At 43.6% G+C, this 24,874-nt stretch overlaps 1 protein-coding gene across 3 annotated transcripts in view; it reads right to left on the bottom strand.

Moving 5' to 3' along the window:
* The window catches only part of gabra6b (gamma-aminobutyric acid type A receptor subunit alpha6b), a 68,083-nt gene extending 43,418 nt beyond the window's left edge, over positions 1-24,665 (bottom strand). For 2 of the 3 annotated variants that reach the window (XM_057326796.1, XM_057326797.1), the window contains exons 1-7: positions 24,429-24,655; positions 24,186-24,304; positions 23,842-23,909; positions 23,075-23,295; positions 22,738-22,820; positions 21,873-22,016; positions 21,484-21,636 (exon numbers count right to left, since the gene is read on the bottom strand). In XM_057326796.1, coding sequence (XP_057182779.1) covers positions 21,484-21,636; positions 21,873-22,016; positions 22,738-22,820; positions 23,075-23,295; positions 23,842-23,909; positions 24,186-24,304; positions 24,429-24,463 — 823 coding nt within the window. In that variant the 5' untranslated portion in view covers positions 24,464-24,655. Of the gene's footprint in view, positions 1-2,898; positions 3,026-21,483; positions 21,637-21,872; positions 22,017-22,737; positions 22,821-23,074; positions 23,296-23,841; positions 23,910-24,185; positions 24,305-24,428 lie in introns of all 3 variants that reach the window. The other variant, XM_057326798.1, reaches the window with a different exon arrangement.
* Between the last annotated feature and the right edge of the window lie 209 nt (positions 24,666-24,874).

Genomic DNA, 24,874 nt, shown 5'->3' with positions numbered 1-24,874 from the left:
GTGGCTCGCAGGGAGCTGATCACCTGCTGACTCCAGAGGAGGAGGCGTCGGGCGAGTCATGTTAGCTGCTGTGAGTGAAGAATACGCCACAGCAGCTGTGCTGTCCGACCGGACCAGCACGTGCTTCCCTGCACGAGAGGAAGTTCCTCAATGCAAGTAGCACAACCCACAACTCTAGGCAGTTGAATGCCAATGCAGGCGGGGGCCCGTCCGCCGCCCCGACACTGCTCGCCCGTTGCACACGGCACCCCTTAGGGTGTGTCGGCAGAAAAGCATGTGAGCAACGCCTGCTGCCGGTGTGCCACGCTCTCCAAGGAACTTGACTCTGCCGCCAGTGTTGGAGCGGTCGTATATGCATCGACCCGAGGGGGGCCACCCCCGCTGAGGATGCCATGAATCCCAGGAGCCTCCTGTTACAGGGGGACCGCTGACTGTCTGATCTCAGGCAGTTCAACACTGACCGGGCGCGCTAGTCCTCGCGCCCCCCCCTGGGGGTGAGCGGGGCCGCTCGTGAGGACAGAGTCGAGTTCCATACCGAGAAAGAGGATGCTCTGCCCGGGGAGAGCTTGCTCTTATCTCAGTTGACCTGTGGCCCACCGATCTAGGTGCCGGAGCACCAGGTCCCTGTGTGTACATCACAGATCTCGAGAGTGTGCCCAAACTTGAGCCAGTCGTCGAGATAGTTAGTACCCGTACACCTCCTTCCCAACGGGGAAGGAGGGCGGCTTCCACGACCTTCGTAAAGACTCGTGGAGACAGGGACAGACCGAAGGGGAAGACCCTGTACTGATATGCCCGTCCCTCGAACGCAAACCGTCGGAATGGCCGATGTCGAGGGAGGATCGAGACATGAAAGTACGCGTCCTTCAGGTCGATTGCCATGAACCAGTCCTGACGCCTGACGGACGCCAGGATGCGCTTCTGCGCTAAAAGGCAGCTAGTGTAGGTGCCTGTTCAGAACACACAGACCCAAGAAAGGGCGCAACCCTCCGCCTTTCTTAGGGACAATGAAGTACGGGCTGTAAAACCCGCTGAACACCTCGGCCGGTGGGACGGGCTCGATCGCTCCCTTCACCAGAAGGGAGGCGACCTCCGCCCGAAGTACGGGGGCATCCCTGCCTCTGCCTGAGGTAAAAGGACGTCCCGGAACTTGGGCGGACGTGTAACGAACTGAATCGCGTAGCCGAGATGGATCGTCTTCCTCAGCCCGCCTGACAGTCTGGGGTCTCACTGTCTGACTGAGAGTGCTGAGGGCTGGTGTTTATACTCGACATTGCGCTTTGCCATGACGCAACGTCGAGTTTGCCGTTCACCGTCGTGCAGAGGGTGAGAGCGGCTGAGGTAACCCAGAGAGAGAGGAAACTCTCCTTTTTGAGAGTAAGTGGGCGCCAGCCCCCCAGAGGGGGCCAGCAGATGGAGGGATGGGGCAGGAACCGTCCCTATCCGACCTACCAGCGCTGTGGCTGGGGTCGGGCCCAATGGTAGCCTCGATCCCCCTGAGGTGATCCCATGACAGCCGCTGCCCGCGGCTGCTGATGGGGCGATGGTCTCCTCTTCGCTGTCTCCTCCAGGTCACTGGAGGGCGTTGAAGAGGACCAGGGCTGCTGGGAAGCAGACTCGACGGCCGAGGCGCGGCACGGAGGACTGCTTTTTACTGTCGAGAACCCTCCACAGTAACACCAACCAGCCCCCCCTTGCGAGACGGGTACGTCGAGAAAGCGGACCTTCTCAGCGTTACTCATCTGCGCAAGTATCGGCCAGAGGAGTTCCACATGGACCACAAGTGTGGACATCGTCCGACCCAGGGCCCCCGTGGTCAACTTGGTCGCCCGTAGAGCGAGGTCGGTGACGGCGCGGAGTTCCTGCATAAGCGCTGGGTCGGTCTTACCCTCGTGGAGCTCTCTCAACGCCCTGGCCTGGCAGGAGCTATAGCGTGGAGAGAGGAGGCAGCCTGGTCCGCCGCAATGTAAGCTCTCGACACCAGAGATGCCGAGACACCACATGCTTTGGACGGGAGTCTAGGTCGGGCCCCCCCAGGTGGCCGCCACCTACGGGCACGAGTGCACCGCGGCGGCAAACTCCACCTGGGGACACCGACGCATCATCCAGCTGTCTCAACCTCGAGGGAAGAGAGGGTGACAGAACTTTGTTTGACGTGAAACGTGCCGGAAAGGGGCGTTCCAGGTCTTGCAAAGTTCCTCATGCACTTCCGGTAAACACGGCACTGGGGGCGGGCGCGGCTTGGAGCCGCGCTCAAACCCGAGGCGCCATGTAGCCAGCCGCGAACGCCGGGAGAGGCAGTGCGGGCACTGCAACCCAACACTCACGGCGGCCCGGGAAAGCATGGCCGACATCTCGACATCCGCTTTTTCCTGGGCTCGACCCCCCGAGGGAGGGAGCCCGAAGAATCGTCAGAGTCGGATGGCAGTACGTCACCCCCCGATGCTGCAAGAGACCTCTCATCATCACGCATCGTGTCCGAATATGTGATTGAGGAATAAGACGGCGGACCGTCTTTTTGGGGAACGGTCAGACGAGCGAAACGAGGTGTGAACGGTCCGTGAGCCGTGGCTGGCGGATTATCGCTCACAGTAATCCTCATCTCACCCTCGCTGCTTGCCATAGCGGACGGCAGGGCCGTAGTCCTGCCGCCACGGAACGGGGAGCAAACGAGGTGGTGGCTGAGTCCCGTGGGAACACAGCCACCTGTGACGCAACGTCTGAATCGTCACCACCCGCAGTGCGGGCAGGACGTATCCACAACGTCTGCCCCAGCGTACTGGAAGCAGGCATTGTGTTCGTCCCCCTCCTCGATGAGTGTGTTGCACGCATGAGAACAGCGGGACAAGCCATGCTGGAGAAATTTGCTCTTTAAGAAAAGGAAATTTGCTCGAACACCTCCGGAACTGCCAAGACGCCCAGGGGAGAGTCACTGCAGGAAGGGACCGTCCGCTGTCCACGTCGTAGATTCCAGCAGAAAGAAAGATCATCCAGATCATAGAGAAGCTCACCAGATGCGTAGGCTCTGAAGAACAAAAGGTGAATGAATGAGCACGCCGGCTTCCCTCTTATACCCGGACATCCGGGGAGGAGCCCGGCATGCAAATTTCATTCGCCAATTTTCATTGGCCTTTTCNCCAAAGATCGTAGAGAAGCTCATCAGATGCGTAGGCTCTGAAGAACAAAAAGTGAATGTGAATGAGAATGAGCAAATTTCATTCGCCAATTTTCATTGGCCTTTTCTAAATACTCAGAAGATGATAGGTTCTCAAGACAAACCCCATTCTGTCGGTTCGACACAACGTCGAGAGACCGACAGAAAGGGAACTTAAGTTTTCAAGCTTATGGGGAAAAACTGTACAGCACATCAAATGATTTCTCTAAAAGTTTTTCATAACAAAGAAATGAATCCCCATTACTTAAATATGCTTAAATATTGCAGATGTCTAGTTTCACCAATGAGCCCAGTGACCAATACATAATAAAGATGTAATACACATGAAATAAATAAGAAATCTCAATGCTTCTTGGACTATTAGTTGATCTAATAGAAAACTACTGTAAGAGCTTTTACCCTCTGATGTATATTAAACGTCAATATACACACCACCTTATCAGAGTTAAATATCTGAATATGATTTAAAAGGCTCTAACTCAACTACATTTTAACATACCAACTTTGATCATATAAAACTTACTTTCCCAACAAACTATGAACTTTGGAATAACTTGGAAAGCCACGATGTCTGTATTTTAAAGTATTTTAAATGTAATTACAATGCATTAACATGTATGTATATTACACAGTAAGTATATTGTAATTAAGACCACCCAATGTACCCAAGTGACAAAAATGTGAAAAATACTTTTTGCAAAAGAATGTATTTCTTAGGCCTTATACAACAGCAACAATCTAGGAGAAGATGAGTAGGAAACCTGGCACTTCATCTGCAGCCATCATAAACCTGTTACTTTAGGGTCAAAGGTGATGCTGATATCATCAGTCATGCCATTCACACCAACAGCGGCTTGTCATGTTTGTGTTGGACTGCTGTGGGTGATCTGTTGGGCAGCTCATGGCCAATGGGTTAAGAAGATTGTAATACGATATGTTTCTCACCCATGGAAAGAGTACTTTCTGAAGTGGCAAGCTACAAAAAAAAATGGTGCATCAGCGGTTCTTCAGCATGATTGAGGTGCTATATAACCCAGCTAGCATATAAAGAACCTGTAACGCCCTGTATGGTTCTTCAGTGGTTCTTCAGCGGTTCTTTGGGATGGTTAAGGTGGTATATACAACCACTGACATAGAAAGAACCTGTTAAACCCTTCACTCCTCCATATAGGAGAAAGAACTTATTTGGCACAAAAGGGCAGCACTTTGCTTCATGCATGTATTTAAATTATTCTGCTATATTTTGTAATTGACTTTCACATTGCTTGGTTAAGTATGCTTCAATGCAAAATAATTTTTGCATTCAGTATACTGCATTATTATTATAATAACAATTTAACATGTAAAAAAATAAGGGCACATTTCAATCCAATTTTAACTGAAAGGCATAAACAAGTGGAATATAAGGGCAAGCCTAATATTTAATATTATATTCATATTATATTTTTTATTTTAGATTTTTTTTCAAGGACAAGCTAAAGTATAGAGACATAATTTCAGTTTTGACATAACAGTAAATAACTTAAGCTACGATATATATATATACTGTATATATATATACTGTATATATATATATATATATATACAAAGTATATATATATATATATATATATATTGGTTGCTGCGAGTCTGTAAAAACGTGGGCTACACCTATTTAAATTCCAACGGTCAAGGAGAGTCAAGTGCATCGCGTTGGGTTGACAGTGGCATTTTTGTGGTAAGTCAGAGAAAAAAACAATGTGTTTAATCAATTACATGTTAGAAACATTAATTATTTTGTGTGACATTAGCAACATTAGTAGACTTACAGTACAGGTAAATAATGTTTCATTTTTTATATTAGCGTTCATAAAACTGGACTACAGTTCTCAGCAACCTGTTTGCAAAGGAGTTGTCAATGTTTTATGGTAGGTTTAAACCTGCCCGCTCGCCGCATGCAGAGAGACCGACCACAGGAAGAAGAACTTGTTTCTGCGCTCAGTTGGCTCAAGACCAGCAATCATTCTTAAAACAGGGGGTGAGTAAATCATTACATTAATTTGTTGAGTGTCATAAACACCAAAGAATCTCTTAGCTGTCCATTTTTTATTCAGTGTGAGACAGTATATGCAAAACCCATAATGCACACAAAAAAATAATTGAGAACTGTTTGTTTAAATTTTTAGTGGCTACAAGACTTTCCATACTGCTTCCAAAATTATAAAACCAAAAAGTTATATTATGGTTTATTATGAATTATTTTGCCATAATGAACTGTACTTGTGGTTAATGGTTTAATGTCAATTTGTTTATTTAAAGACTTAATCTTTAATGCTGTTTTGAATTTGTGGTTAATGTTTTATGTCAGTTTGTTCATGTAAATATGTAATAATAGTCCTGAATGCTCTAACACAAAAATGTATTTTGCAGTTTTTTCACAGTAATAATTCTGATTTATAATTTATATGCTGTTATTTTTATTATTTATGGTTGATATTGCATGCATGTTTACTGTCATTAAATCCGTTAATATTTAATAATCAAACTATTAAATGTTTTTATTTCAAAAGTAATTCTACTGTAGTTATTTAAGCTGACAAAAATATTTAATTCACATCTATGCTATTTTCAAAAAAGGACAAAAAAATCCAAAAAATGAACCCTAAAGATAGAACTCTGTCATGGTCCTGCCTTCTTGTTCATGATTTTCTAGTCTTGAACCAAAGAACCACCTGTATGGTGGTGTATGTGTGTATGTGCCAAGTTCTGATGAAACATACCAGGGACTTGTGAAAGAGACACCAACATTTTGCCAAGCACAAAGCTAAGATATATTTTGGATATATACATTAAGCCCCTATATATGTGTGTGTGTATGTATGTACTGTATGTATGCATGCATCAGAGACTATTGGCTCATGCTCAGTCAGTCTTTCACAGCAGGACAGTAATCCCAGAATCTGGTGCAGATAAAAAAGTGCCTGACGTGACTGATTTCTCATATTTAATAAAAGCAACACGTAAACAACAGCAGTATTAGCAACAACAAATTATTTGCATGCGTTAGCATGTTTAAGTGTCATGAATGTGCCATAATCTTGAATTATTGTACTATGATTATATAAATTCATGCTTATAACAAACAATGCTATACTTTCATTAGGGAAAATAACTTTTTACTACAAGCCACAGTTAAATTATCATGTTTGTAAAATAGTACATTTAGGTTTTTAAAATGTAACGTTTAAGCTTGATATTTTCAGTACAACCATTTGTATTGGGATGGTAAGAAGACAAAGTACACCCAAAAGATGGTTACTACCTTTACTATATAATTTTCGTAAGGATCTTTACATTGTGTCCGTTTCTGTACTTGTTGAACAAAAGACCCCCTCTTTCATTTCGTTCACGTGTTAGAAGTAGCAGCTCATTCACTTCGTTTACGAATGAGATGATTGATCATTCATGTCGTTCACAACATTCGTTGAAGCGGGTCCTTTTGTTCGTGTACGAACAAGATCTCTCGTTCAAACTCAAAACACTGGCTCGTTCGTTCAGTGAAGGGCGTATTCGTTCAGTACATTCAACTAAGCATATGCTCTGTCAAAGCTCACACTCGAACGCCATTGGCTCGTGCTTTAGACACTCTTTTAAACCAAGACGCTCTCTGTGCTCGAGGGAGAGATTTCAGTGAATGAGAAATATGAGTCAATGCATTTCGTGAATGAGAACGATACGTTCACTTAAAAGATTCGTTGAAAAAGAACGATTTGTTCAAAAAGAACGTTACATTAACGTTAACAACATTTTCTGTTCAGTGAGCACTGGCAGGCAATCAATGTCCTATCTGTGCGTGTGTGTAATATGATTACATTATAGGCAGCACATTAATTTCGAATTGTGATCAAACTGACTGGAACTACCCGTGGATTAAACAGTTTTAATGCACACCTTCAGCCAATCAGAATCGAGTATTCAGACAGACCATGGTATAATATATACAGTATATATATATATTTTTTGCACATAGCAAATGAATGCCTTTCACAGATTAAGATAACTTTTATCTTTTGACATAACAATCTAGTTTATAACATCACTGAATGTTTAACTTTAGCTTCATATCAAAGGTTAATATCTGAGCAGATCTTCACACTGACCTGAAGTGAATGTAAGAAAAACAAATTTCCCATTTAGAAAATGCTGAGGGCAAAAAAAAGCTTTTAAGAACAAAAAAGTTGGTCCAAATTTACCTCAGTCAATTAAATTTCTGAATTGAACGCTCTGGGTTATTTGAGCTCTTAGTGGGTAAAGAGGGTGATGTGGAACATCTACAATGCATTTGGACAATAGCTTGTCTCTGCCTATTCATCTCCACACTCTACAGCAAGACATTCATCTGAACCTTTCACTTCTTTTCTGTATCAGGCATTTTTGACTCATCTCGCAGGAATAACACTTTCACCGTTGACAGAACTGAGAAACACACAGCAGGATGCAAACTTCACTGAAGTCAATGAAGTCATTTTACACTGTAGTTGTGACTTTGTCATCTAGATAAACATATCCCAATTAACCTATTTAAGCTTGTATGCGATTCTATGAAATTCTCATCCCACACTGTCAGAAGAAAATGATTAAAATTGTACCTTTTCTGTCGCTGGGGTGGTACCCTTAAAGGTTATTTTTGTATACGGGTAAACAACCAATTAAATCGTATACTTTTTCGGGTACATTATTGTACCCTAAGGACCTATTAGAGCCAAGGTAAAACATTAGGCCTATATTATGTTCTGTCTAACTGTAAAGGTACAGAAAGAACCTTAGGACAACCCCAGCAACAGAAAATGTGAAATTGTAAACTTTCTTTTGACACTGCATAGTCTTAATCTTTTGGGGGGCAAATATTATAGTATTTTGAGTGAAACATGAATATTTGAATGGACTATCCATTTATTATGCTCTTAGTCAAGACCTCTCAAGATTTAATTTAATTACACTCTGTCTACACCGCACACGAGCGGCACAGTGCAACTCGAAAAGAGACTTCAGAATCCATTACTAACGCCACTGTATGCATCGCGACGCTACAAATAAATTGTTATTTTTGGTTTCTATTGTCTTTAGTTGCATTGCATTGCATTGCACTGCTCACATGTGGTGTAGACTAGAGCTGTAATCGGGCCTTAAAAGTTAGGCCCGACAGGGTCCGAGCCCGACAAGTACATTTTGATTGACAGCTTTTTAAAAGCCCGAACCCGTTTACAGCCCGACATTAGGATATTCAAATGTGGGCACGCACACAGCTTTTGTCAAGAATGCGTCATTTATACATGTTTTAACATAATTTATTAATGACTAACGTAGGCTATAGGCCACTTGGAAGTTGGAACAAAGAAATAAAATAAGTCCTCTGTAACATCGTAACATCTCACATATCCCACTGGCTCATTATTCTCATTATGCACATTGCACATGGTCAAATCTTTTCCTCACCTCAGACTTTGCTTTAGTTGCTGGTGCAACCAAAACGTAATCGCCAGAGGCAAGCCTCCGTTTCACCTCCTCAGCATCCATTTTCACATCTTTCTCGCACTAATCGGAACGCATCACATGACCGCTCATTTACCGCGCAAGCCCGAGCCCGGCCCGAGCCCATGTAAAATGATAGAAATTAAGCCCGAACCCGACCGAAACCGTCGGGTCCGTCAGGTTCGGGCAAAGATCTTCAGTTCTAGTGTAGACAGGGTGGCCACACATAAAAAAAGAAAAAATACAGTTTAGATCTCTTTAATCACTCAATTGTTTCTCCTAGACATCAATGGGATCAATGGCGAGCAAAATGAGTTGAGATATTTCTTGCACCTCAGATATTTCTCTTAAGAAAATGACCCCAAAATTGTATACTTCTCCACTGGAGTCTAAACAAAAAACCTTCATAAAAACCATCAGATAATTCAATCAAGCGAGCATAAAAACTTCTTACGAATTAATGGATTTTTTTATTTTCTTTACATAACTCGTGTCTGATGCGAGTTAGGCATAATGGCTTAACCAACTGTCTGCTTGCCGTCTCACGTCGCAAAATACACAAAATGTACAACATGTAGTAATCCGTTCTCCCAAACATCACAAAATAGAGACTGTGTCTGTCCCCCGGATTAGCAAACATAAAATAATGTGTGAACCTCTTGAAAGTAATTTAATAAACGTTAAACAAATTAAACATGAACAAAATAAAGATAATCAACTGTTACGACTCGGATTGCTAAATATTAGATCTCTCTCTAATAAAGCACTTTTTGTTAAAGATATGATAACAGATCATAAAATAGACATGCTCTGTTTGACAGAAACATGGCTAAAACCAGATTATAATATTACTTTAAATGAATCTGTCCCCCAAGATTATTAATATAAACATGAGCCTCGTCTAAAAGGCAGAGGGGGAGGTGTCGCAGCACTTTACAATAAATCTATTAGCATTTCCCAGAAGTCTAACTCTAAATACAATTCTTTTGAAGTCATGGTACTTCATGTTTAAACACCTAATACTAAGGATAAAACATTTTTAAAATGTATTCTGGCTATTGTACATAGGCCTCCAGGGCACCACACAGATTTTATTAAAGAATTTGGTGGGTTCTTATCAGAACTAGTACTGGCCGCAGATAGAGTCCTTGTCGTTGGTGACTTTAACATCCATGTAGATAACGATACAGATGCCTTGGGAATGGCTTTCAAAGACACTCTTAACTCCATGGGCATTAGTCAACATGTGTCAGGACCCACTCACCTTCGTAATCATACTTTAGATTTAATACTGTTTTACGGTATAAATGTGGACGACGTTAAAATCCTTATGCAGAGTGAAAATTTCAGATAATTATCTGGTATTATGTCTGCTTCATTGGCCTACGGCTGCAAATAAAACTCATTGTTACAAATATGGTAGAACAATAACTTCAACTACCAAAGATGGTTTCTCGATAATCTGCCCGAATTGTCTCAAATCGCTAGCATGAGAAATAAAGTTGAAGATCTTGACACTACGACTGAAAATTTTAAATCCACCTTCTCGGAAACGCTAGACACAGTTGCTCCTCTACGTTTAAAGAAGATTAAAAATGGCAGCCCCACACCGTGGTATAATGAACACACTCAGGCTCTAAAGAAAGCGGCCCAAAAAATGGAGCACATCTTTAAGAAAACTAAATTAGAGGTATTTCGTACAGCATGGAAGGATAATATTCGAAAATACAGGAAAGCCCTAAAAACTTCTAGATCCGCATACTTTTCATCACTAATAGAAGAAAACCAGCACAACCCTAGGTTTTTATTTAACACAGTGGCTAAATTAACAAAAAAAAAAATTCATCAGTGACTTCTGATCCTGTATATCAGCATACCAGTGATGAATTTATGAACTACTTCACATATAAAATCCAAGATATTAGAGAAAAAATTATAACAATGCAACCAGAAGTGAAACCCTCTGAACAAACTAACTACAGCGCCCTTAAGGAGAAATTGCAATTATTTTATACCGTAGATCACGATGAGCTGTCTAAAATCATTAGATCATCTAAATCAACAACATGCTACACCCTATACCTACAAATCTACTGAAAGAGATGCTCCCAGAAATTATAGATCCTCTTCTTGGTATTATTAACTCATCTCTGACATTAGGACATGTGCCTAAAGCATATAAGGTGGCTGTTATAAGGCCCCTTGTCAAAAAACCCCAACTCGACCCTAGAGAACTAGGGAACTACAGGCCTATATCGAATCTACCTTACATATCTAAAGTTCTGGAAAAAGTAGTTTCAACTCAATTATGCTCCTTCCTCCACAGGAATGACATCAATGAAGAATTCCAGTCTGGATTTAGAGCATGTCACAGTACAGAGACTGCTTTGATCAGAGTTACAAAGGATCTGTTATTGGCGTCTGACAAAGGTTGTATCTTGTTATTGGTGCTGCTAGACCTTAGTGCTGCATTCGACACCATTGACCACATCAAACTCCTACATAGACTCGAAAATTACGTCGACATTAAAGGAATAGCTTTGAAATGGTTTAAATCATATTTATCCGACCGTTTTCAATTTGTAGCAATAAACATTGAGGTGTCACACAAATCGCAAGTCCAGTGTGGTGTACCACAGGGCTCAGTCTTAGGGCCTCTGCTCTTCACATTATACATGCTACCTCTAGGACAGGGGTCTCAAACTCGCGGCCCGGGGACCAATTGAGGCCTGCGGGATGATATTTTGTGGCTCCCTACTTGACATCAAAGTTTAGTGTTAGTGCGGCCCGCACGTTGTTCTCAAACGCACCTTTTTGCTGAGTCTTGCCACGCTTTAATTTTTATTTTTTTATCACTTACTTTTTCTATCACTTATATCACCTTTTTTAGCATATGCGCTGTTAATGCAGCGTTAGAAAACTCAGTCAGTTTTTTTTTTACTTTCACTTTCTGTATGACTTAAGTATCAACGTTAGTCACTTGGTTGAAACGTGTTCCGGAGTGACACCAAGTGGACTGAAAATATATAGTATCACCCAGTTCCAGTCATGTCTCTCTCAAAACGTGCTGTGAAGAGAAAGGTTGGTCGACGAGCACAGGCAATTTCAGGAAAAGTGGGAGACGGAATATTTTTTTGTCGAGCACAGGGGCACCCCTACGTGTCTCATATGCACAGAGAAAGTTGCGGTGTATAAGGAATACAATGTCAAGACGTCATTACTCAACTAGACATGCTGAGGAGTATACAAAATACCAGGGAGATGAGAGAAAGAACCTGGTCGCCAATCTTAAAAAATGTCTATTGAGGCAACAAGATTTATTCAAGAAAGCAAGCAAAGAGAATGAAGCAGCACTTAATGCGGCCCAGCCTGACCCAGACTCTACCTCCAGCGGCCCCCAGGTAAATTGAGTTTGAGACCCCTGCTCTAGGAGATATAATAAAGTGACACGGAGTTAGCTTTCACTGTTATGCTGATGATACTCAACTTTATATTTCCTCGAAGCCTCATGAAACACAGCAGTTCCATCGAACAATGGAATGCATAGTCGATATAAAAAACTGGATGAGTAACAACTTGTTATTACTGAACTCGGACAAAACAGAAGTGTTACTTATTGGACCGAAAACTGCTATAAGTAACAACCAAGAATACTGCTTAATTATTAACGGATGTTCCATAAAACCCTCGTCGTCAGCAAAGAATCTTGGCGTTCAATTTGATAGTAATCTGTCATTTGAGAGCCACATCGCCAACAACTGTAAAATTGCGTTTTTCCATTTTAAGAATATGTCTAAACTACGTCATATGCTGTCAGATGCAGAGAAGTTAATTCATACATTCACGTAATGCACTGTTAGGTGGTTGCCCTGTAGGCTTATTACAAAAATTCCAACTGGTCCAAAACGCAGCAGCTCGAGTTCTTACACGTACAAAAATGTATGAACATATTAGCCCGGTTCTGTCAACCTTGCACTGGTTACCTATAAAGCATCGCGTTAACTTTAAATTATTGCTTATTACCTATAAAGCCCTACATGGTTTAGCTCCTCAATACTTGAGTGAACTCCTCTTGTATTACAGTCCTTCACATGCATTATGCTCTCAGGTGTCCTGTCAGTTGGTAATACCTAGCATTTCAAAATCAAGTGCAGGTGGTAGATCCTTTTCCTATCTAGCGCCTAAACTTTGGAATAGTCTTCCCTGCACTGTCCGGGAGGCAGACACACTCTGTCAGTTTAAATCTAGACTAAAGACGCATCTTTTTAATCTTGCATACACTACACTTCTATAATATAAATCAGGGCTCTAGAGTGCAACCAATTTCTCAATGGTGCGACTAAAAAAAATCTGAGGTCGCACCGGTGCGACCAGCTGTTCAAAGGAGAAAAAAAGTCTCCACGACTCTGAAAGTCTCCCTGTGATTCAACAACAGACACACATTAGGCCCATATCATGGTCTACCAATCAGAGATAGTGAAGGGCGGACCCCCACTCTGATAGGTCGTGGTCCAGATATTCCTGTACGTGTATGTACCAGAGGTCGCGTTAACCGAAAATTCTCTGTCATTGACAGATTTTTTTTACCAGTGACAGAAAAATCTGAAGGCCGTTCGTCCATCATTTTGAAGGATTACAATGAGGGCAATTTGTAACTCCCCGTTCCCTCTCTGTCGGTCTCTAGACGTTGTGTCGAGCCGACAGATGGGGTTCGCTCTTGAGAACCTATCAACTTATGACTAGTTTAGAAAAGGCCAATGAAATTGGCGAATTAAATTTGCATGCCGGACTCCGCCCCCGGATATCTGGGTATAAAAGGGAGACGGCGTGCTGCATTTATTCACCTTTTGTTCTTCGGAGCCTTCAAACTGATCGACTTCGAGACTTCAATCTCTACGCCGAATTACTGCTGGAATCTTATGACGTGGTGCAGCGGACGGTCCCTTCCTGCAGCGACTTTCCCCTGGGAGTCTCGGCAGTTCAAGAAGTGTTTGAGTTTTTTTCTCTAAAAGAGCAAATTTCTCCAGCGTGGCATGTCCCGCTGTTCTCATGGGTGCAACACACTCATCGAGGAGGGGGACGGACACGATGTCTGCTTCCAGTACGCTGGGGCAGACGTTGTGGATACGTCCTGCTCGCACTGCGAGCGGTTGACGATTCAGTCGTTGCGTCACAGGCGGCTGTGTTCCCACGGGACTCAGCCACCACCTCGTCTGCTCCCCGTTCCGTGACGGCAGGACTACGGCCCTGCCACCCGTTACGGCAAGCAGCGAGGGTGATATGAGGATCACTGTGAGCACTTATCCGCCAGCCACTGGCTCACGGACCGTTCGCACCTCGTCTCGCTCGTCTGACCGTTCCCCATGAGACGGTTCCACCATCTTGTTCCTCAACCACGTATTTGGACACGATACGTGATGATAAGATGTTGCAGCATCGGGGGGTGACGTACTGCCATCCGACTCCGACAATTCCTCGGGCTTCCCCCCTCGGGGGGTCGAGCCCAGGAAGAAGAGGTCGTTGAAATGTCAGCCATGCTTTCCCGGGCCGCCGTGAGCCTTGGGTTGCAGTGCCCACACTGCCTCTCCCAGCGCTAGCGGCTGGCTACACGGCGCCTCGGGGTTGAGCACAGCTCTAAGCCGCGCCCGCCCCCAGGGCCGTGTTTACCGGAAGTGCATGAGGAACTTAGTAAGACCTGCAACGCCCTTTCCGGCACGTTCACGTCAAACAAAGTTTTGTCACCCTCTCTTCCCTCGAGGGTGAGGCAGCTAGAGGATACGTCGATGTTCCCCAGGTGGAATGTGCCGCCGCGGTGCACTCGTGCCCGCAGGCGGCGGCCATCTAGGGGGCTCGACCTAGACTCCCGTCCAAAGCATGTGGGGTCACGGCATCCCTGGTGTTGAGAGCTCACATTGTGGTGGACCAAGCTGCCTCCTCTCTCCACTCCTGTCAGGCCAAGGCGTTGAGAGAGTTCCACGAGGGTAAGACCGACCCAGCGCTTATGCAGGAACTCCGTGCCGCCACCGACCTCACTCTACGGGCGACCAAGGTGACTGCGCGAGCCCTGGGTCGGGCGATGTCCACACTTGTGGTCCATGAGAGACACCTCTGGCCGAGAAGGTCCGCTTTCTCAACGCACCAATCTCACAAGGGGGGGGGGGGCTGGTTGATGATACTGTCGAGCCGCAGTTCTCGACAGTAAAGAAGCAGACAGAGGATGTCAAGCATATCCTCCCCCGCCGCGACTAGGCCGCCCTCGGCCGTCGAGTCCCGTGCACCGTCTGCTTCCCAGCAGCCCTGGTCCTCTTCGACGCCCTCCGGTTCTGGCGCACCCCACTCAGGCGGCACCCCGGAAGAGACATCTCCCCATCAGCAGCCGCGGCGAAAGCGGCCCTCATGGGAAGACCCCAGGGAGATCGAGAATACCATTGGGCCCAACCCCAGCCACGCCATCGCTGTGGGATCGGAGAGGGACGGTTCCTGCCCCGTCTCACCACCTCTGGCCCCCTCCGGGGGGCTAGCGCACACTTACTCAAAAATAATTTCCTCTCTCTCTGGGTCATTACAGCCGCTCCAACCCTCGGCACGACGGTGGACGGCAACTCGACATTGCGCCATGGCGATGCCCAACGTTGAGCATAAACACCAGCCCTCAGCACTCTCAGTCAGACAGTGCATTGAGCTGCGCAATCGCCAGGCAGGAAAAACAGCAGAGCTGATCTCCTCCCCGGGGGCCCTCCCCCAGCAAGGGATCCGTATGGCTGGCAATCGAACCACCCCCCGCGGGGGCGATGAAGCAGATCAAACCCCTAGTCCCCCTGTCTCGGTTCCTGGGAGCTTGGCTCAGCTTCCCAGGCCGTCAGGCTGGCCAGGGAGGACGATCCGTCTCGGCTACGCGATCCAGTTCGCCAGACGCCCTCCCAAGTTTTGGGGCATCCTCTCTACCTCAGTCAGAGGTGGGGATGCGCCCGTGCTTTGGGCCGAGGTTGCCACCCTTCTGGCGAAGGGAGCGATCGAGCCCGTCCTACCAGCCGAGATGTTCAACGGGTTTTACAGCCCGTACTTCATTTTCCCAAGAAAGGCGGGGGGCTGCACCCCATCCGAGATCTGCGTGCCCTGAACAAGCACCTACACAAGCTGCCGTTCAGGAGGATCAAGCAGAAGCGCATCCTGACGTCTGTCGGTTGGGGCTACAGGTCAACTGGGAAAAGAGCAAGCTTTCCCCCGTGCAGAGCATCCTCTTTCCAGTATGGAACTCGACTCGGTCTCCATGACAGTGACTACAGAGCATGCCCAGTCAGTGTTGAACTGCCTGGAGGTTCTCAGGCAGTCAGCGGTCCCCCTGAAACAATTTCAGAGGCTCCTGGGATACATGGCATCCTCGGCGGGGGTGGTCCGCCTCGGGTTTATACACATGCAACCGCTCCAACACTGGCTAAAGAGTCGGGTTCCTTGGAGAGCGTGGCACACCGGCAGCAGGCGTATGGTCATCACGCCTGTCTGCCGATGCACCCTAACCCCCTGGTCTTCTATGACCTTTTTGCGGACAGGAGTCCCCCTAGGGCAGGTGTCAAGACACGTCGTGGTGACGACGGATGCCTCCCTGCAGGGTTGGGGTGCCGTGTGCAACGGGCACGCAGTGTCGGGGCGGTGGACGGGCCCCCGCCTGCGTTGGCATATCAAGTGCCTAGAGTTGTGGGCTGTGCTACTTGCACTGAGGAGGTTACAACCTCTCGTGCGGGGCAAGCACGTGCTCTCCCCTGATGGTGAGACCATGTTGGTGTCTCCACTAATTCCTCCCTACAGAGGTAGTGGTCTCTGTAGCGTTTTTCCCCAGGGGAAATAATGCTTACCCAGTGGCCCTTATGGTGCCGGGCGGCTTCTCGCTGTAAGAGAATCAAGGCCTCTGCCCGTGACGGCCGGTGGCAGGGGCTTCCCACCTTTCTTCAAAAGCTCTGGGACCCCCTACCTCTCCACTGGACGGTTACAATTTTGCGCTGGCGCTCATTTGACTCGCCCAGGCCAGTCCCCTGGAGATTGTGACGCGGCACAGCGCTGTGGCTTTTTCCATAGGAACCCCATCTGTCGGCTCGACACAACGTCGAAAGACCGACAGAAAGGGAACGTCTTGGTTACGGATGTAACCTCAGTTACCTGATGGAGGGAACAAGACATTGTGTCCTTCTTGCCACAATGCTGGCCGCCCGCCGCAGCGGTCGAGGGATGCTAAGGCTCCTCAGACCAAAAGATGAATGAATGCAGCACGCAGTCTCCCTTTTATACCCGGATTTCCGGGGGCGGAGTCCGGCATGCAAATGTCATTCTCCAATTTCATTGGCCTTTTCTAAACTAGTCAGAAGTTGATAGGTACTCAAGAGCGAACCCCATATGTCGGCTCGACACAACGTCTCTTTCCCTCCATCAGGGAACTGAGGTTACATCCGTAAACAAGACGTTTCCCTTCATTAGAGCGTGATATGCTCACGAAGGGACGCGCATGTTTTCACCTGTCAGTTACTGACTAGACATATGTGATGCGATCTGAGAAAACCCGTCGGATGTCGTGCTGGGACGTGGGAAAGACAGTTCACCTATCAAAGTAAACTACATACATAACATGAAGAATGAAGGAGTATCAATGCACATTTCCCACCAGTCCTGTGTAAACTACGGCATGCAAAGTTTTTTTATACAATGTTTTCGTGAGATGACAGAGCTCCACATCTGCAGCACCGGGAGTTATCGCAAAACATACAAGGGATGATCAAAAGTCCAGACACTATGCACATGATAAACAACGTACAACTTGCTTCACTGCTTATTATTTGTTGTCTGTAATGTTTGCTCCTTGTGTAGTGATAATGGCAGAGCTCTCATTCTTTAAGTGTGCCCGCACCATTTTCCTTACTTTCGTTTTATTCAAACGATTTTGTACAGTAGTTTTATAGACTCAAGCACAGCAAGTACAGCGTGATGACGTCACGAACATACTAATTACCACCTAACGCCACCTTGCACCATAGTGACGGGTAATAATAGATTATGATGGATTTTTTACGAGCCTGTCAGTCAAAATGACGGACAATAAAAAAGTCTAGCGCAACCTCTGGTGTGTGTACATGTGAAAATGCGTGTGCTGCAGTCAGACAGAGGTGAGTAGCCTATAGGCCCGTCAGTTAAACAGACTGGATGTAGCCGCGGGTGATGAGAGAATATGAAAAGAACGATTGACAACTTTTTCGTGAATAATGTTAAGTTAAGGCCTGATCCGTCCGAAAATCATAAGCAATGCTCTGACACGGAGCCATCAACCTCCCAGGTTATGTCAAATTAAGTTTAAATTTCAGTTCAGTGAAGCACTTTAAGCATCAACACTTCTTCAGTAAGTTACCTTTCTTGTAGAATTGTGCTTCAAATAAAGAACTTTATGTTGACCAGATTGTTAGTTAATCATTTACAAGTCAATTTTGCCTATATGGACAGCGATTTAAAAAAAAGTGAACTGGTAAAAATGTGGTGTTAAATGTGATGCAGTCAAAAATTTGGGTGCACCTAACTTTTGTGCTGGTGCACCAAAGAAAAAAAGGTCGGCGCACCAGTGCAACCAGTGCAAAAAGTTAGTCTAGAGCCCTGATAAATCCTCTCAGGGTTTAGGCTGCATTAGTTAGATCAACCGGAACCAAAAACACAACTGATGTACTTGTTGCATCAAAGAGTGTATAACAGTACTCTACTCTCAGCCAGTCTTGTCTCATTGTTCCAAGTTTGATAGAGATGGTAGAGCTGATAGAGATGATAGAGCTGGATAAAGAAGGACGCGGTCGCTTGACACATCTTCACCACAAAATTTCAATACCTTATTAGTAAATGTATTTATTTGTACTTGTTGGGCCTGGGTTCTCCTGAGGTTTTTTTTCTCGATTAGATTTTTGGGTTCCTCGCCACCATTTGCATACTGTTTTTTGCACTATTTGCCTGGCCGGGGGGGCTGCTTTAGAATTTTAAAGTTTTACTTAATTAATATTGCATATAGGAATTTATAGTCTGTTATATTTGACCTGTGCTTCTCTCTCCTTTATCTTAAATGTGTGCTCTCACTGTGCGTGTGTGTGTGTGTGTGCGTGCTGTGCGTGCGTGCGTGTGTGTGTGTGTGTGTGTGTGTGTGTGTGTGCATGCGTGCGTGTGTACTTGTCTGTGTACGTGTGTGTGTGTGCGTACGCGTCCGTGTGTGTGTGTCTATGTCTATGTGTGTTAGTACGTGTGCAATTGTCAATTGTCAATTTTGCGAATAATGTTGAAATTGAAACATTAAACATGAAAGCAAATATTTCACATCAGATTACCCAATACCATTATTTTAGCTGCACAAAATAATATAGATCTATGTATTTAAAACTATTCTTATTTCAATCTATTTCTCCTAAGCAATTTTAGGAGAAACATGCAAGTTGATATTTAAACAAATCAGAACCGAGAAGTCCTGGGTTTTAAAAGAGAAACTTCAGAACAATTTTACCCTGAGAAAGTGTCTGTGTTATCCACAGAGAAGTATTGGTTTATTTTTGGCTAACAGCATTGTGAGTGAATGTATCAAACATGACAATGCAAGACTGTCAGTTAATTAAGGATTTAAGGTTTTTGTCTGTGTGAGAGCAACGTCAGAAGTATGTGGCCGTGCACATGTGCAGCGACCAAAACTTTAGTTGGTTAAATTATAAGCAAGGGATAATCCACGGCTAGCCGTACATTAAAGGACTTTAATGTACGACGTGGAGGCCAAGAACCACCCGACGCATTGCGCGAAGTGCATTAAAATCCTTTAATGCAAGGCTAGCCGTGGATTATCCCGCTTATACCATGGTCATTTGCCAAATTAAAGCTGTTACGGATGTTTCCAGTACAATTTTTGATCAGACAGGTTAAAATGACAATTATTTTTGTCAGTTAATTTCAAATGTTTATCAAACTGACGGGAACTACCCGTGCATTAAACGGTTTTAATGCACACCTTCCAGCCAATCAGAATCGAGTATTCAAACAGACCATGGTATAAACTCATATATAACCCATTCCAGGACCTAAAGACAATCATGATTCCAAAAGCTTTCACTCCCTTATGCAAATGGGCTTTGACAGCTGGCGAGAGCTTTAATTGTTTTCTGCTGATGTATTTTTCATAAATAGAAAAACGTCCGCTCAAGTTTATAGATTGATACACTCCTAATTGCCCAATAAGCTCATTCTAATGGGCCCATCCAAACACAAGCGGGAGTCCACAGAGACAGATGCTTCATTCAGGCCTACCGAATTAATCAAGCAAAAATAACACAAAACCATGAGGAAGGCAAAGTAAAAGTTAGCAGTTCTTTTGTTTCTCAGGAAATAGATCACAACACTAGACTTCAAAAAAGCCCTTTCAAGCTAATCTTAAAACTTCCCTCGACTGAAAGTGAACGCAGTTTTAGTGCTGTCCATCCATAAAATGATGAGATCTCTTTAATACCTCAATTGTTTCTCCTAGAGAGCAATGAGATTCATTGGCAAGCAACCAACTGGCAAGAGCTGAGATAGTTCCCGCACCTCTGATATTTCTTCAGAAATACTGTATATACGGCTCCACTGAAAGCTGAGAAGAAATCTCAAGAATGGCACACTCAGGGGCTCAAGAGAACCTCAAACAATTCTCAAATTACATAAAAACACCATAAAATCTCCTGAGCTATGAAAGAGAAACATCTGAGAGATATTTTACTCTGAGCATGTTTCTGTGTCACAAAGAAAACAAATCTTATAAAAAAAGAGAACAAACCAAGGAAAGCAGGGAAGAAACTCTCAGTATGTGTGCTTTTATATCACACCACCACAAAACAGTGGCCAAAACAATTTAAGTGATTTAGGACCATCAATAAGAGCTGCCAAGAAGCGTGCATTAGGATAATGAAGCAGAATGGAGATCTGTATTAAAAAATTCACAGAAATGTGCATCATCTCACCAGTTCTAAATGAATGATTAGCCAATTCATTTGTGCTCCTCTTGTTTAGATGAAGACAGACTCAGATTAATATTTATGCTGGCGCTCTTTAAATAGGAACTTTCAGTATCAGTCTAGCAATTCACAACACTTTTTTTTAATAGATCTGTTTCAGCGTGGATGAATTGGCTGAATATCCGGTGAGTGTTCAAAGCTTGTTCCAATTCCAAGCGCAGTACACGATAATCTAATAAGCCTTATTTGAGAGAATTTTTTGTAAAATTTGCATTTTACTCTTTGTAAAATTACTCTTACAAAGAGTAAAATGGTAATTCAGAAATTGCTATCTTTACAAAGGATGTGGCTGCCTTATTGGGTCAAATTAGACCGTTTAAATTTGAAAAGGCAAAAAAATGTCATTAGCTAACTTTTGGAAAATTCTCGGTACGATCTCAGAATACTAACTACATAGGCAGTTTAGGCAACAATAAACGTGAAATAGAGCCTGTGACTTCAGACATCAGTTCTCAGACATCAAATTTGTGTTCATTGTAGTCATTTTAAAAACAACTTTAGTACAGTGTTCAGCACTTCTAAGTTATTGTTATACACAATCAAGTACAACAGATAATCATTCAAAATGTGAGATTCACTTGCCAATATCTGCACCAAATAGCATCTGCAAAATGATGCATGTTTTCCCAAACACTAACCCACCATCTATTGACTGATCAAACAGGTTGTACAAAAGGCTTGCTTATGGTTTTCTCTGTAAATTATGCTGGGATAGGAAAAGACTCTATACGTTAAGCAACATTTGCTTACCAAATACTGTTCTGGCAGGTACTGACTCTTTGTTGATCCAGAAAGAAACCTGTGACAGAATAACTGTCATAAAGCATGGGATGTATGTTTGGATCAAGAAGAAACCCATCTTCCTCTGCAGGTGGAAGTAGACAGTCATAACAATGTATTCACCTGCAAGAGTGGGACACAGGAGAGCCATGACATTCAAACAAGCTTGCTGTACACACTCCAGAAACTGTACTGTGGAAATGCATGAAAGATTTTTACATGTGCAAACCAAAATAATATAAAAGTTCAACTGAAAAAATGTACTCACATTAGGAAAATGTAAAATAAATAAATGTAATGTAAATAAAAATTAGAGCATACACTACAAGAAAACCACCGTCAAACATTTGAAAGTATACCTGTATTTGACTTTAGACGCTCACTAGACACTGTCTGTCCAATGAGATCATACTGTAGAAGACTGGAGCTCTCCTGCGGTACTTCCACTGAAAACAACGGCCCTTTCTTCCATGTGTATACAATCTCGCTCATAGGATAGGCATCTACAGCATATGGGGCACAAAATCACAAAACTAGGATCAGATATACCAATAAATCCATTTAAAAGGAATACTAAAGGTGTGCCATATTTTAACACCCCAGTCACTCAACTGGTTTAAAGGAGTTATATGACACGGCTAAAACGAATATTATTGTTTGTTTTAGATGTAATGCAATGTGTATACACGATTTAAGTTTAAAAAATGCTGTATTTTCCACATACCGTTCTTGTTTGTATCTCCTCTTTGCCCCGCCTCTCTGAACGTGCAGATTTTTAACAAAACTCATTGATCTAAAAAAGCGAGATGTGCTATGATTGGCCAGTTAACCAGTGCGTAGTGATTGGTCGAATACTGCAAGCGTGTAACGGAAATGTAACGCCTCTTACCATATTTGGAACATCAGATTTCAAAGCAATTGTACTGACAGAACTGACTTGCGTATATATTTTGGCAATCTTAGTCAACTCATACCACAAACTGACGTGGATTTGTGGGGTTGTGGTTACACGAGGTGTTTCAGGCAGGTCTGGGTGAGCATTCGCTTTTAGATAGAATGCATCTTTTGTTCCGACACTTACATTTTTGCAATTGTACGTCTCTAATACATGCATGGGCAACTTATAACACACCAAAGACATAGAAAAACATGTGTGCGTGCCATATGACCCCTTTAAAATGTACTTTAAGTGTCAAAGGTTATACAATGTTTGAACAGACTTACAGCTACCAAATTTCAAAGGGCAAGTATGCCCATCCATTGGAAAGTTTATCAGTCGCATGGGGCATTCTGCATTAATGGTCAACCTAAAAAAATAAAAGGTTGCATCTTTAATTAAAACATTGCAAAGGAAATTTTTGTCTCTATAGTATTGCATGTTCGTCTTTCTATTTAACAGCTCACTAGCATGTGGTATTTTTACAGTTTACAATCAAATGTACAAAATATTATTTGAAGTGCCGAATAAGAAACAGACATTTATCTAATCTTATGCCATTTTTAACAGGAGTGTGCAGTCCATCTTTGACTTGGAAAGCAAATGCTTTGGCATGCAGCTCACCTCATAGTGTACAAGATAGTTCCGTTCTGCATGATGCGAAACAGCTTGTTGGGAGTGGTCATGTTGTGTGAAATAGAGCGTTTGCCATTTCGGAAGAATGTGTCTGGTGTCCAGATCTTGCTGACCATTAGGTTGTTGAGACGTAAGATCTCAATCGGGCCCTCAAATTTCAGCCTGTCATCAATCCACGTTTGCCGAAAAAACACATCCATTGTATATTCCTGAGAATTTTCAAAACATAAGAATATGTGTATTACTCAATGAACAAATACGTGCCATACTTTATAACTTCACAACTACGTTATCACATTTCAAACATGTGATAATATACAGCAGAAGACACCCACAATGATTTTTTGACAGCAAACACGTCAGAAATGTGTCATCGGCCATGAATCTGTTTCGGCTGGTATGCATTCACTCAGGAATGGTATTTTTATATTTTTTCTCCACTAATCTTGGCAGTGACTTATCTACACTGTCTTTCAGATTGTCACAGTATATCACATGGCAAGCGAGGCGGCTTTGGACACTATGGAAAAATAGTGTGGTGTAACAGAGGAAAGAAAGCTCAACTGGGACCCTCACTGTCAGGGATTGTCAACCAGATTAAAATCCCTAAACTGCTATAATGACATCCCGCCCAAATGTCAGAATAATGAAGCCCTGCATCAACATGACTAGAGGCAGTGGGCACAGAAAACATTACAGTGCATTTGTTTGTGTTTATATGCATGTACATACAAATATTGTTTCTACTCACATACCATTTCAACATCAGATACAGGACCAAAGCTAGTGACAAAGATGTCAGTTTTGACCTCTGTGACAGGACCTACAATATTTTATTTACAAACAAAATAATATGAAAAACACGTTAAAAATAAGACAAACTAAGTTTAAGTAATGCACATTCAATACAATTAAAGTACTTCAGAGAAGAAAACGCAGAGAAAAAAACAGTTTCAATAAAAAACATTTACGGGTTAAATTGTGCAAACTAATGCTCATGAATAGTTTATTGAAGCAGCTCTTAATTAATCTAACAATTGCACAAAACTGCCTAAAGTAACTCATGTTAAGTGATTTCATAAGTGTCTATTTACAGTACCTCCAAATCCCGGCCGGATTCTGTTGTCATATCCATCTAATAATCTATCCAAAATGCGGGTAATGTTATCCAAATAGATTCGCGTCTCGGCTGGTGGATTTGCCAACACCTGTCCAACACTGTAAACAAACGCATAACTTAATTACGACTTTCACACACGAATAAGCAAAGTAGAAAAAACACGCAAACATAGCAGAAAATTAAACACACATTCGAAGTCGGTTAAAACTCTTTCTTTCTTACCAAGACAACACAAAACATGTGCGTAACCAAGCCATGTTGTATACACACTCTATCCAAGTGTGCACTTGTCAACTGGTATTAGTGGCACATCCCATAACTCAAGTGTGCGAGAGGAGCTGTGTGATCACAGGACTTGTATGCGTGCACCGTGAAGCTTTGTGTGTAAAGTCTTGCTGGAGTTCTTCAGTGCGGTTGTGCTTGTTCTTACTCGCTCTTATGGGAAGCTAAAGTGTTTTGAAAGAGGCGGGGGAGATGCGACCAAATGACATTGACAATGATCGAATCAAGCATTATGGGAGATTAGACCAGAAGATTTGATGTTAAAATGCTTTACATAATGTGAGAGGTTAAACGAGAGATGGTTAGATTATTATTTCCATGTATTTTAGAGTAGACTGTGATGTTAATTTGAACTCTTAAGAGCTCCTTTTTTAATAAAGACATCA

This window comes from Triplophysa rosa, unplaced genomic scaffold (genome assembly GCF_024868665.1).
Source record: "Triplophysa rosa unplaced genomic scaffold, Trosa_1v2 scaffold136_ERROPOS1255994+, whole genome shotgun sequence".
In the NCBI taxonomy this organism is placed as follows: domain Eukaryota; kingdom Metazoa; phylum Chordata; class Actinopteri; order Cypriniformes; family Nemacheilidae; genus Triplophysa; species Triplophysa rosa.
This window is presented reverse-complemented; position numbering and strand designations above follow the sequence as displayed.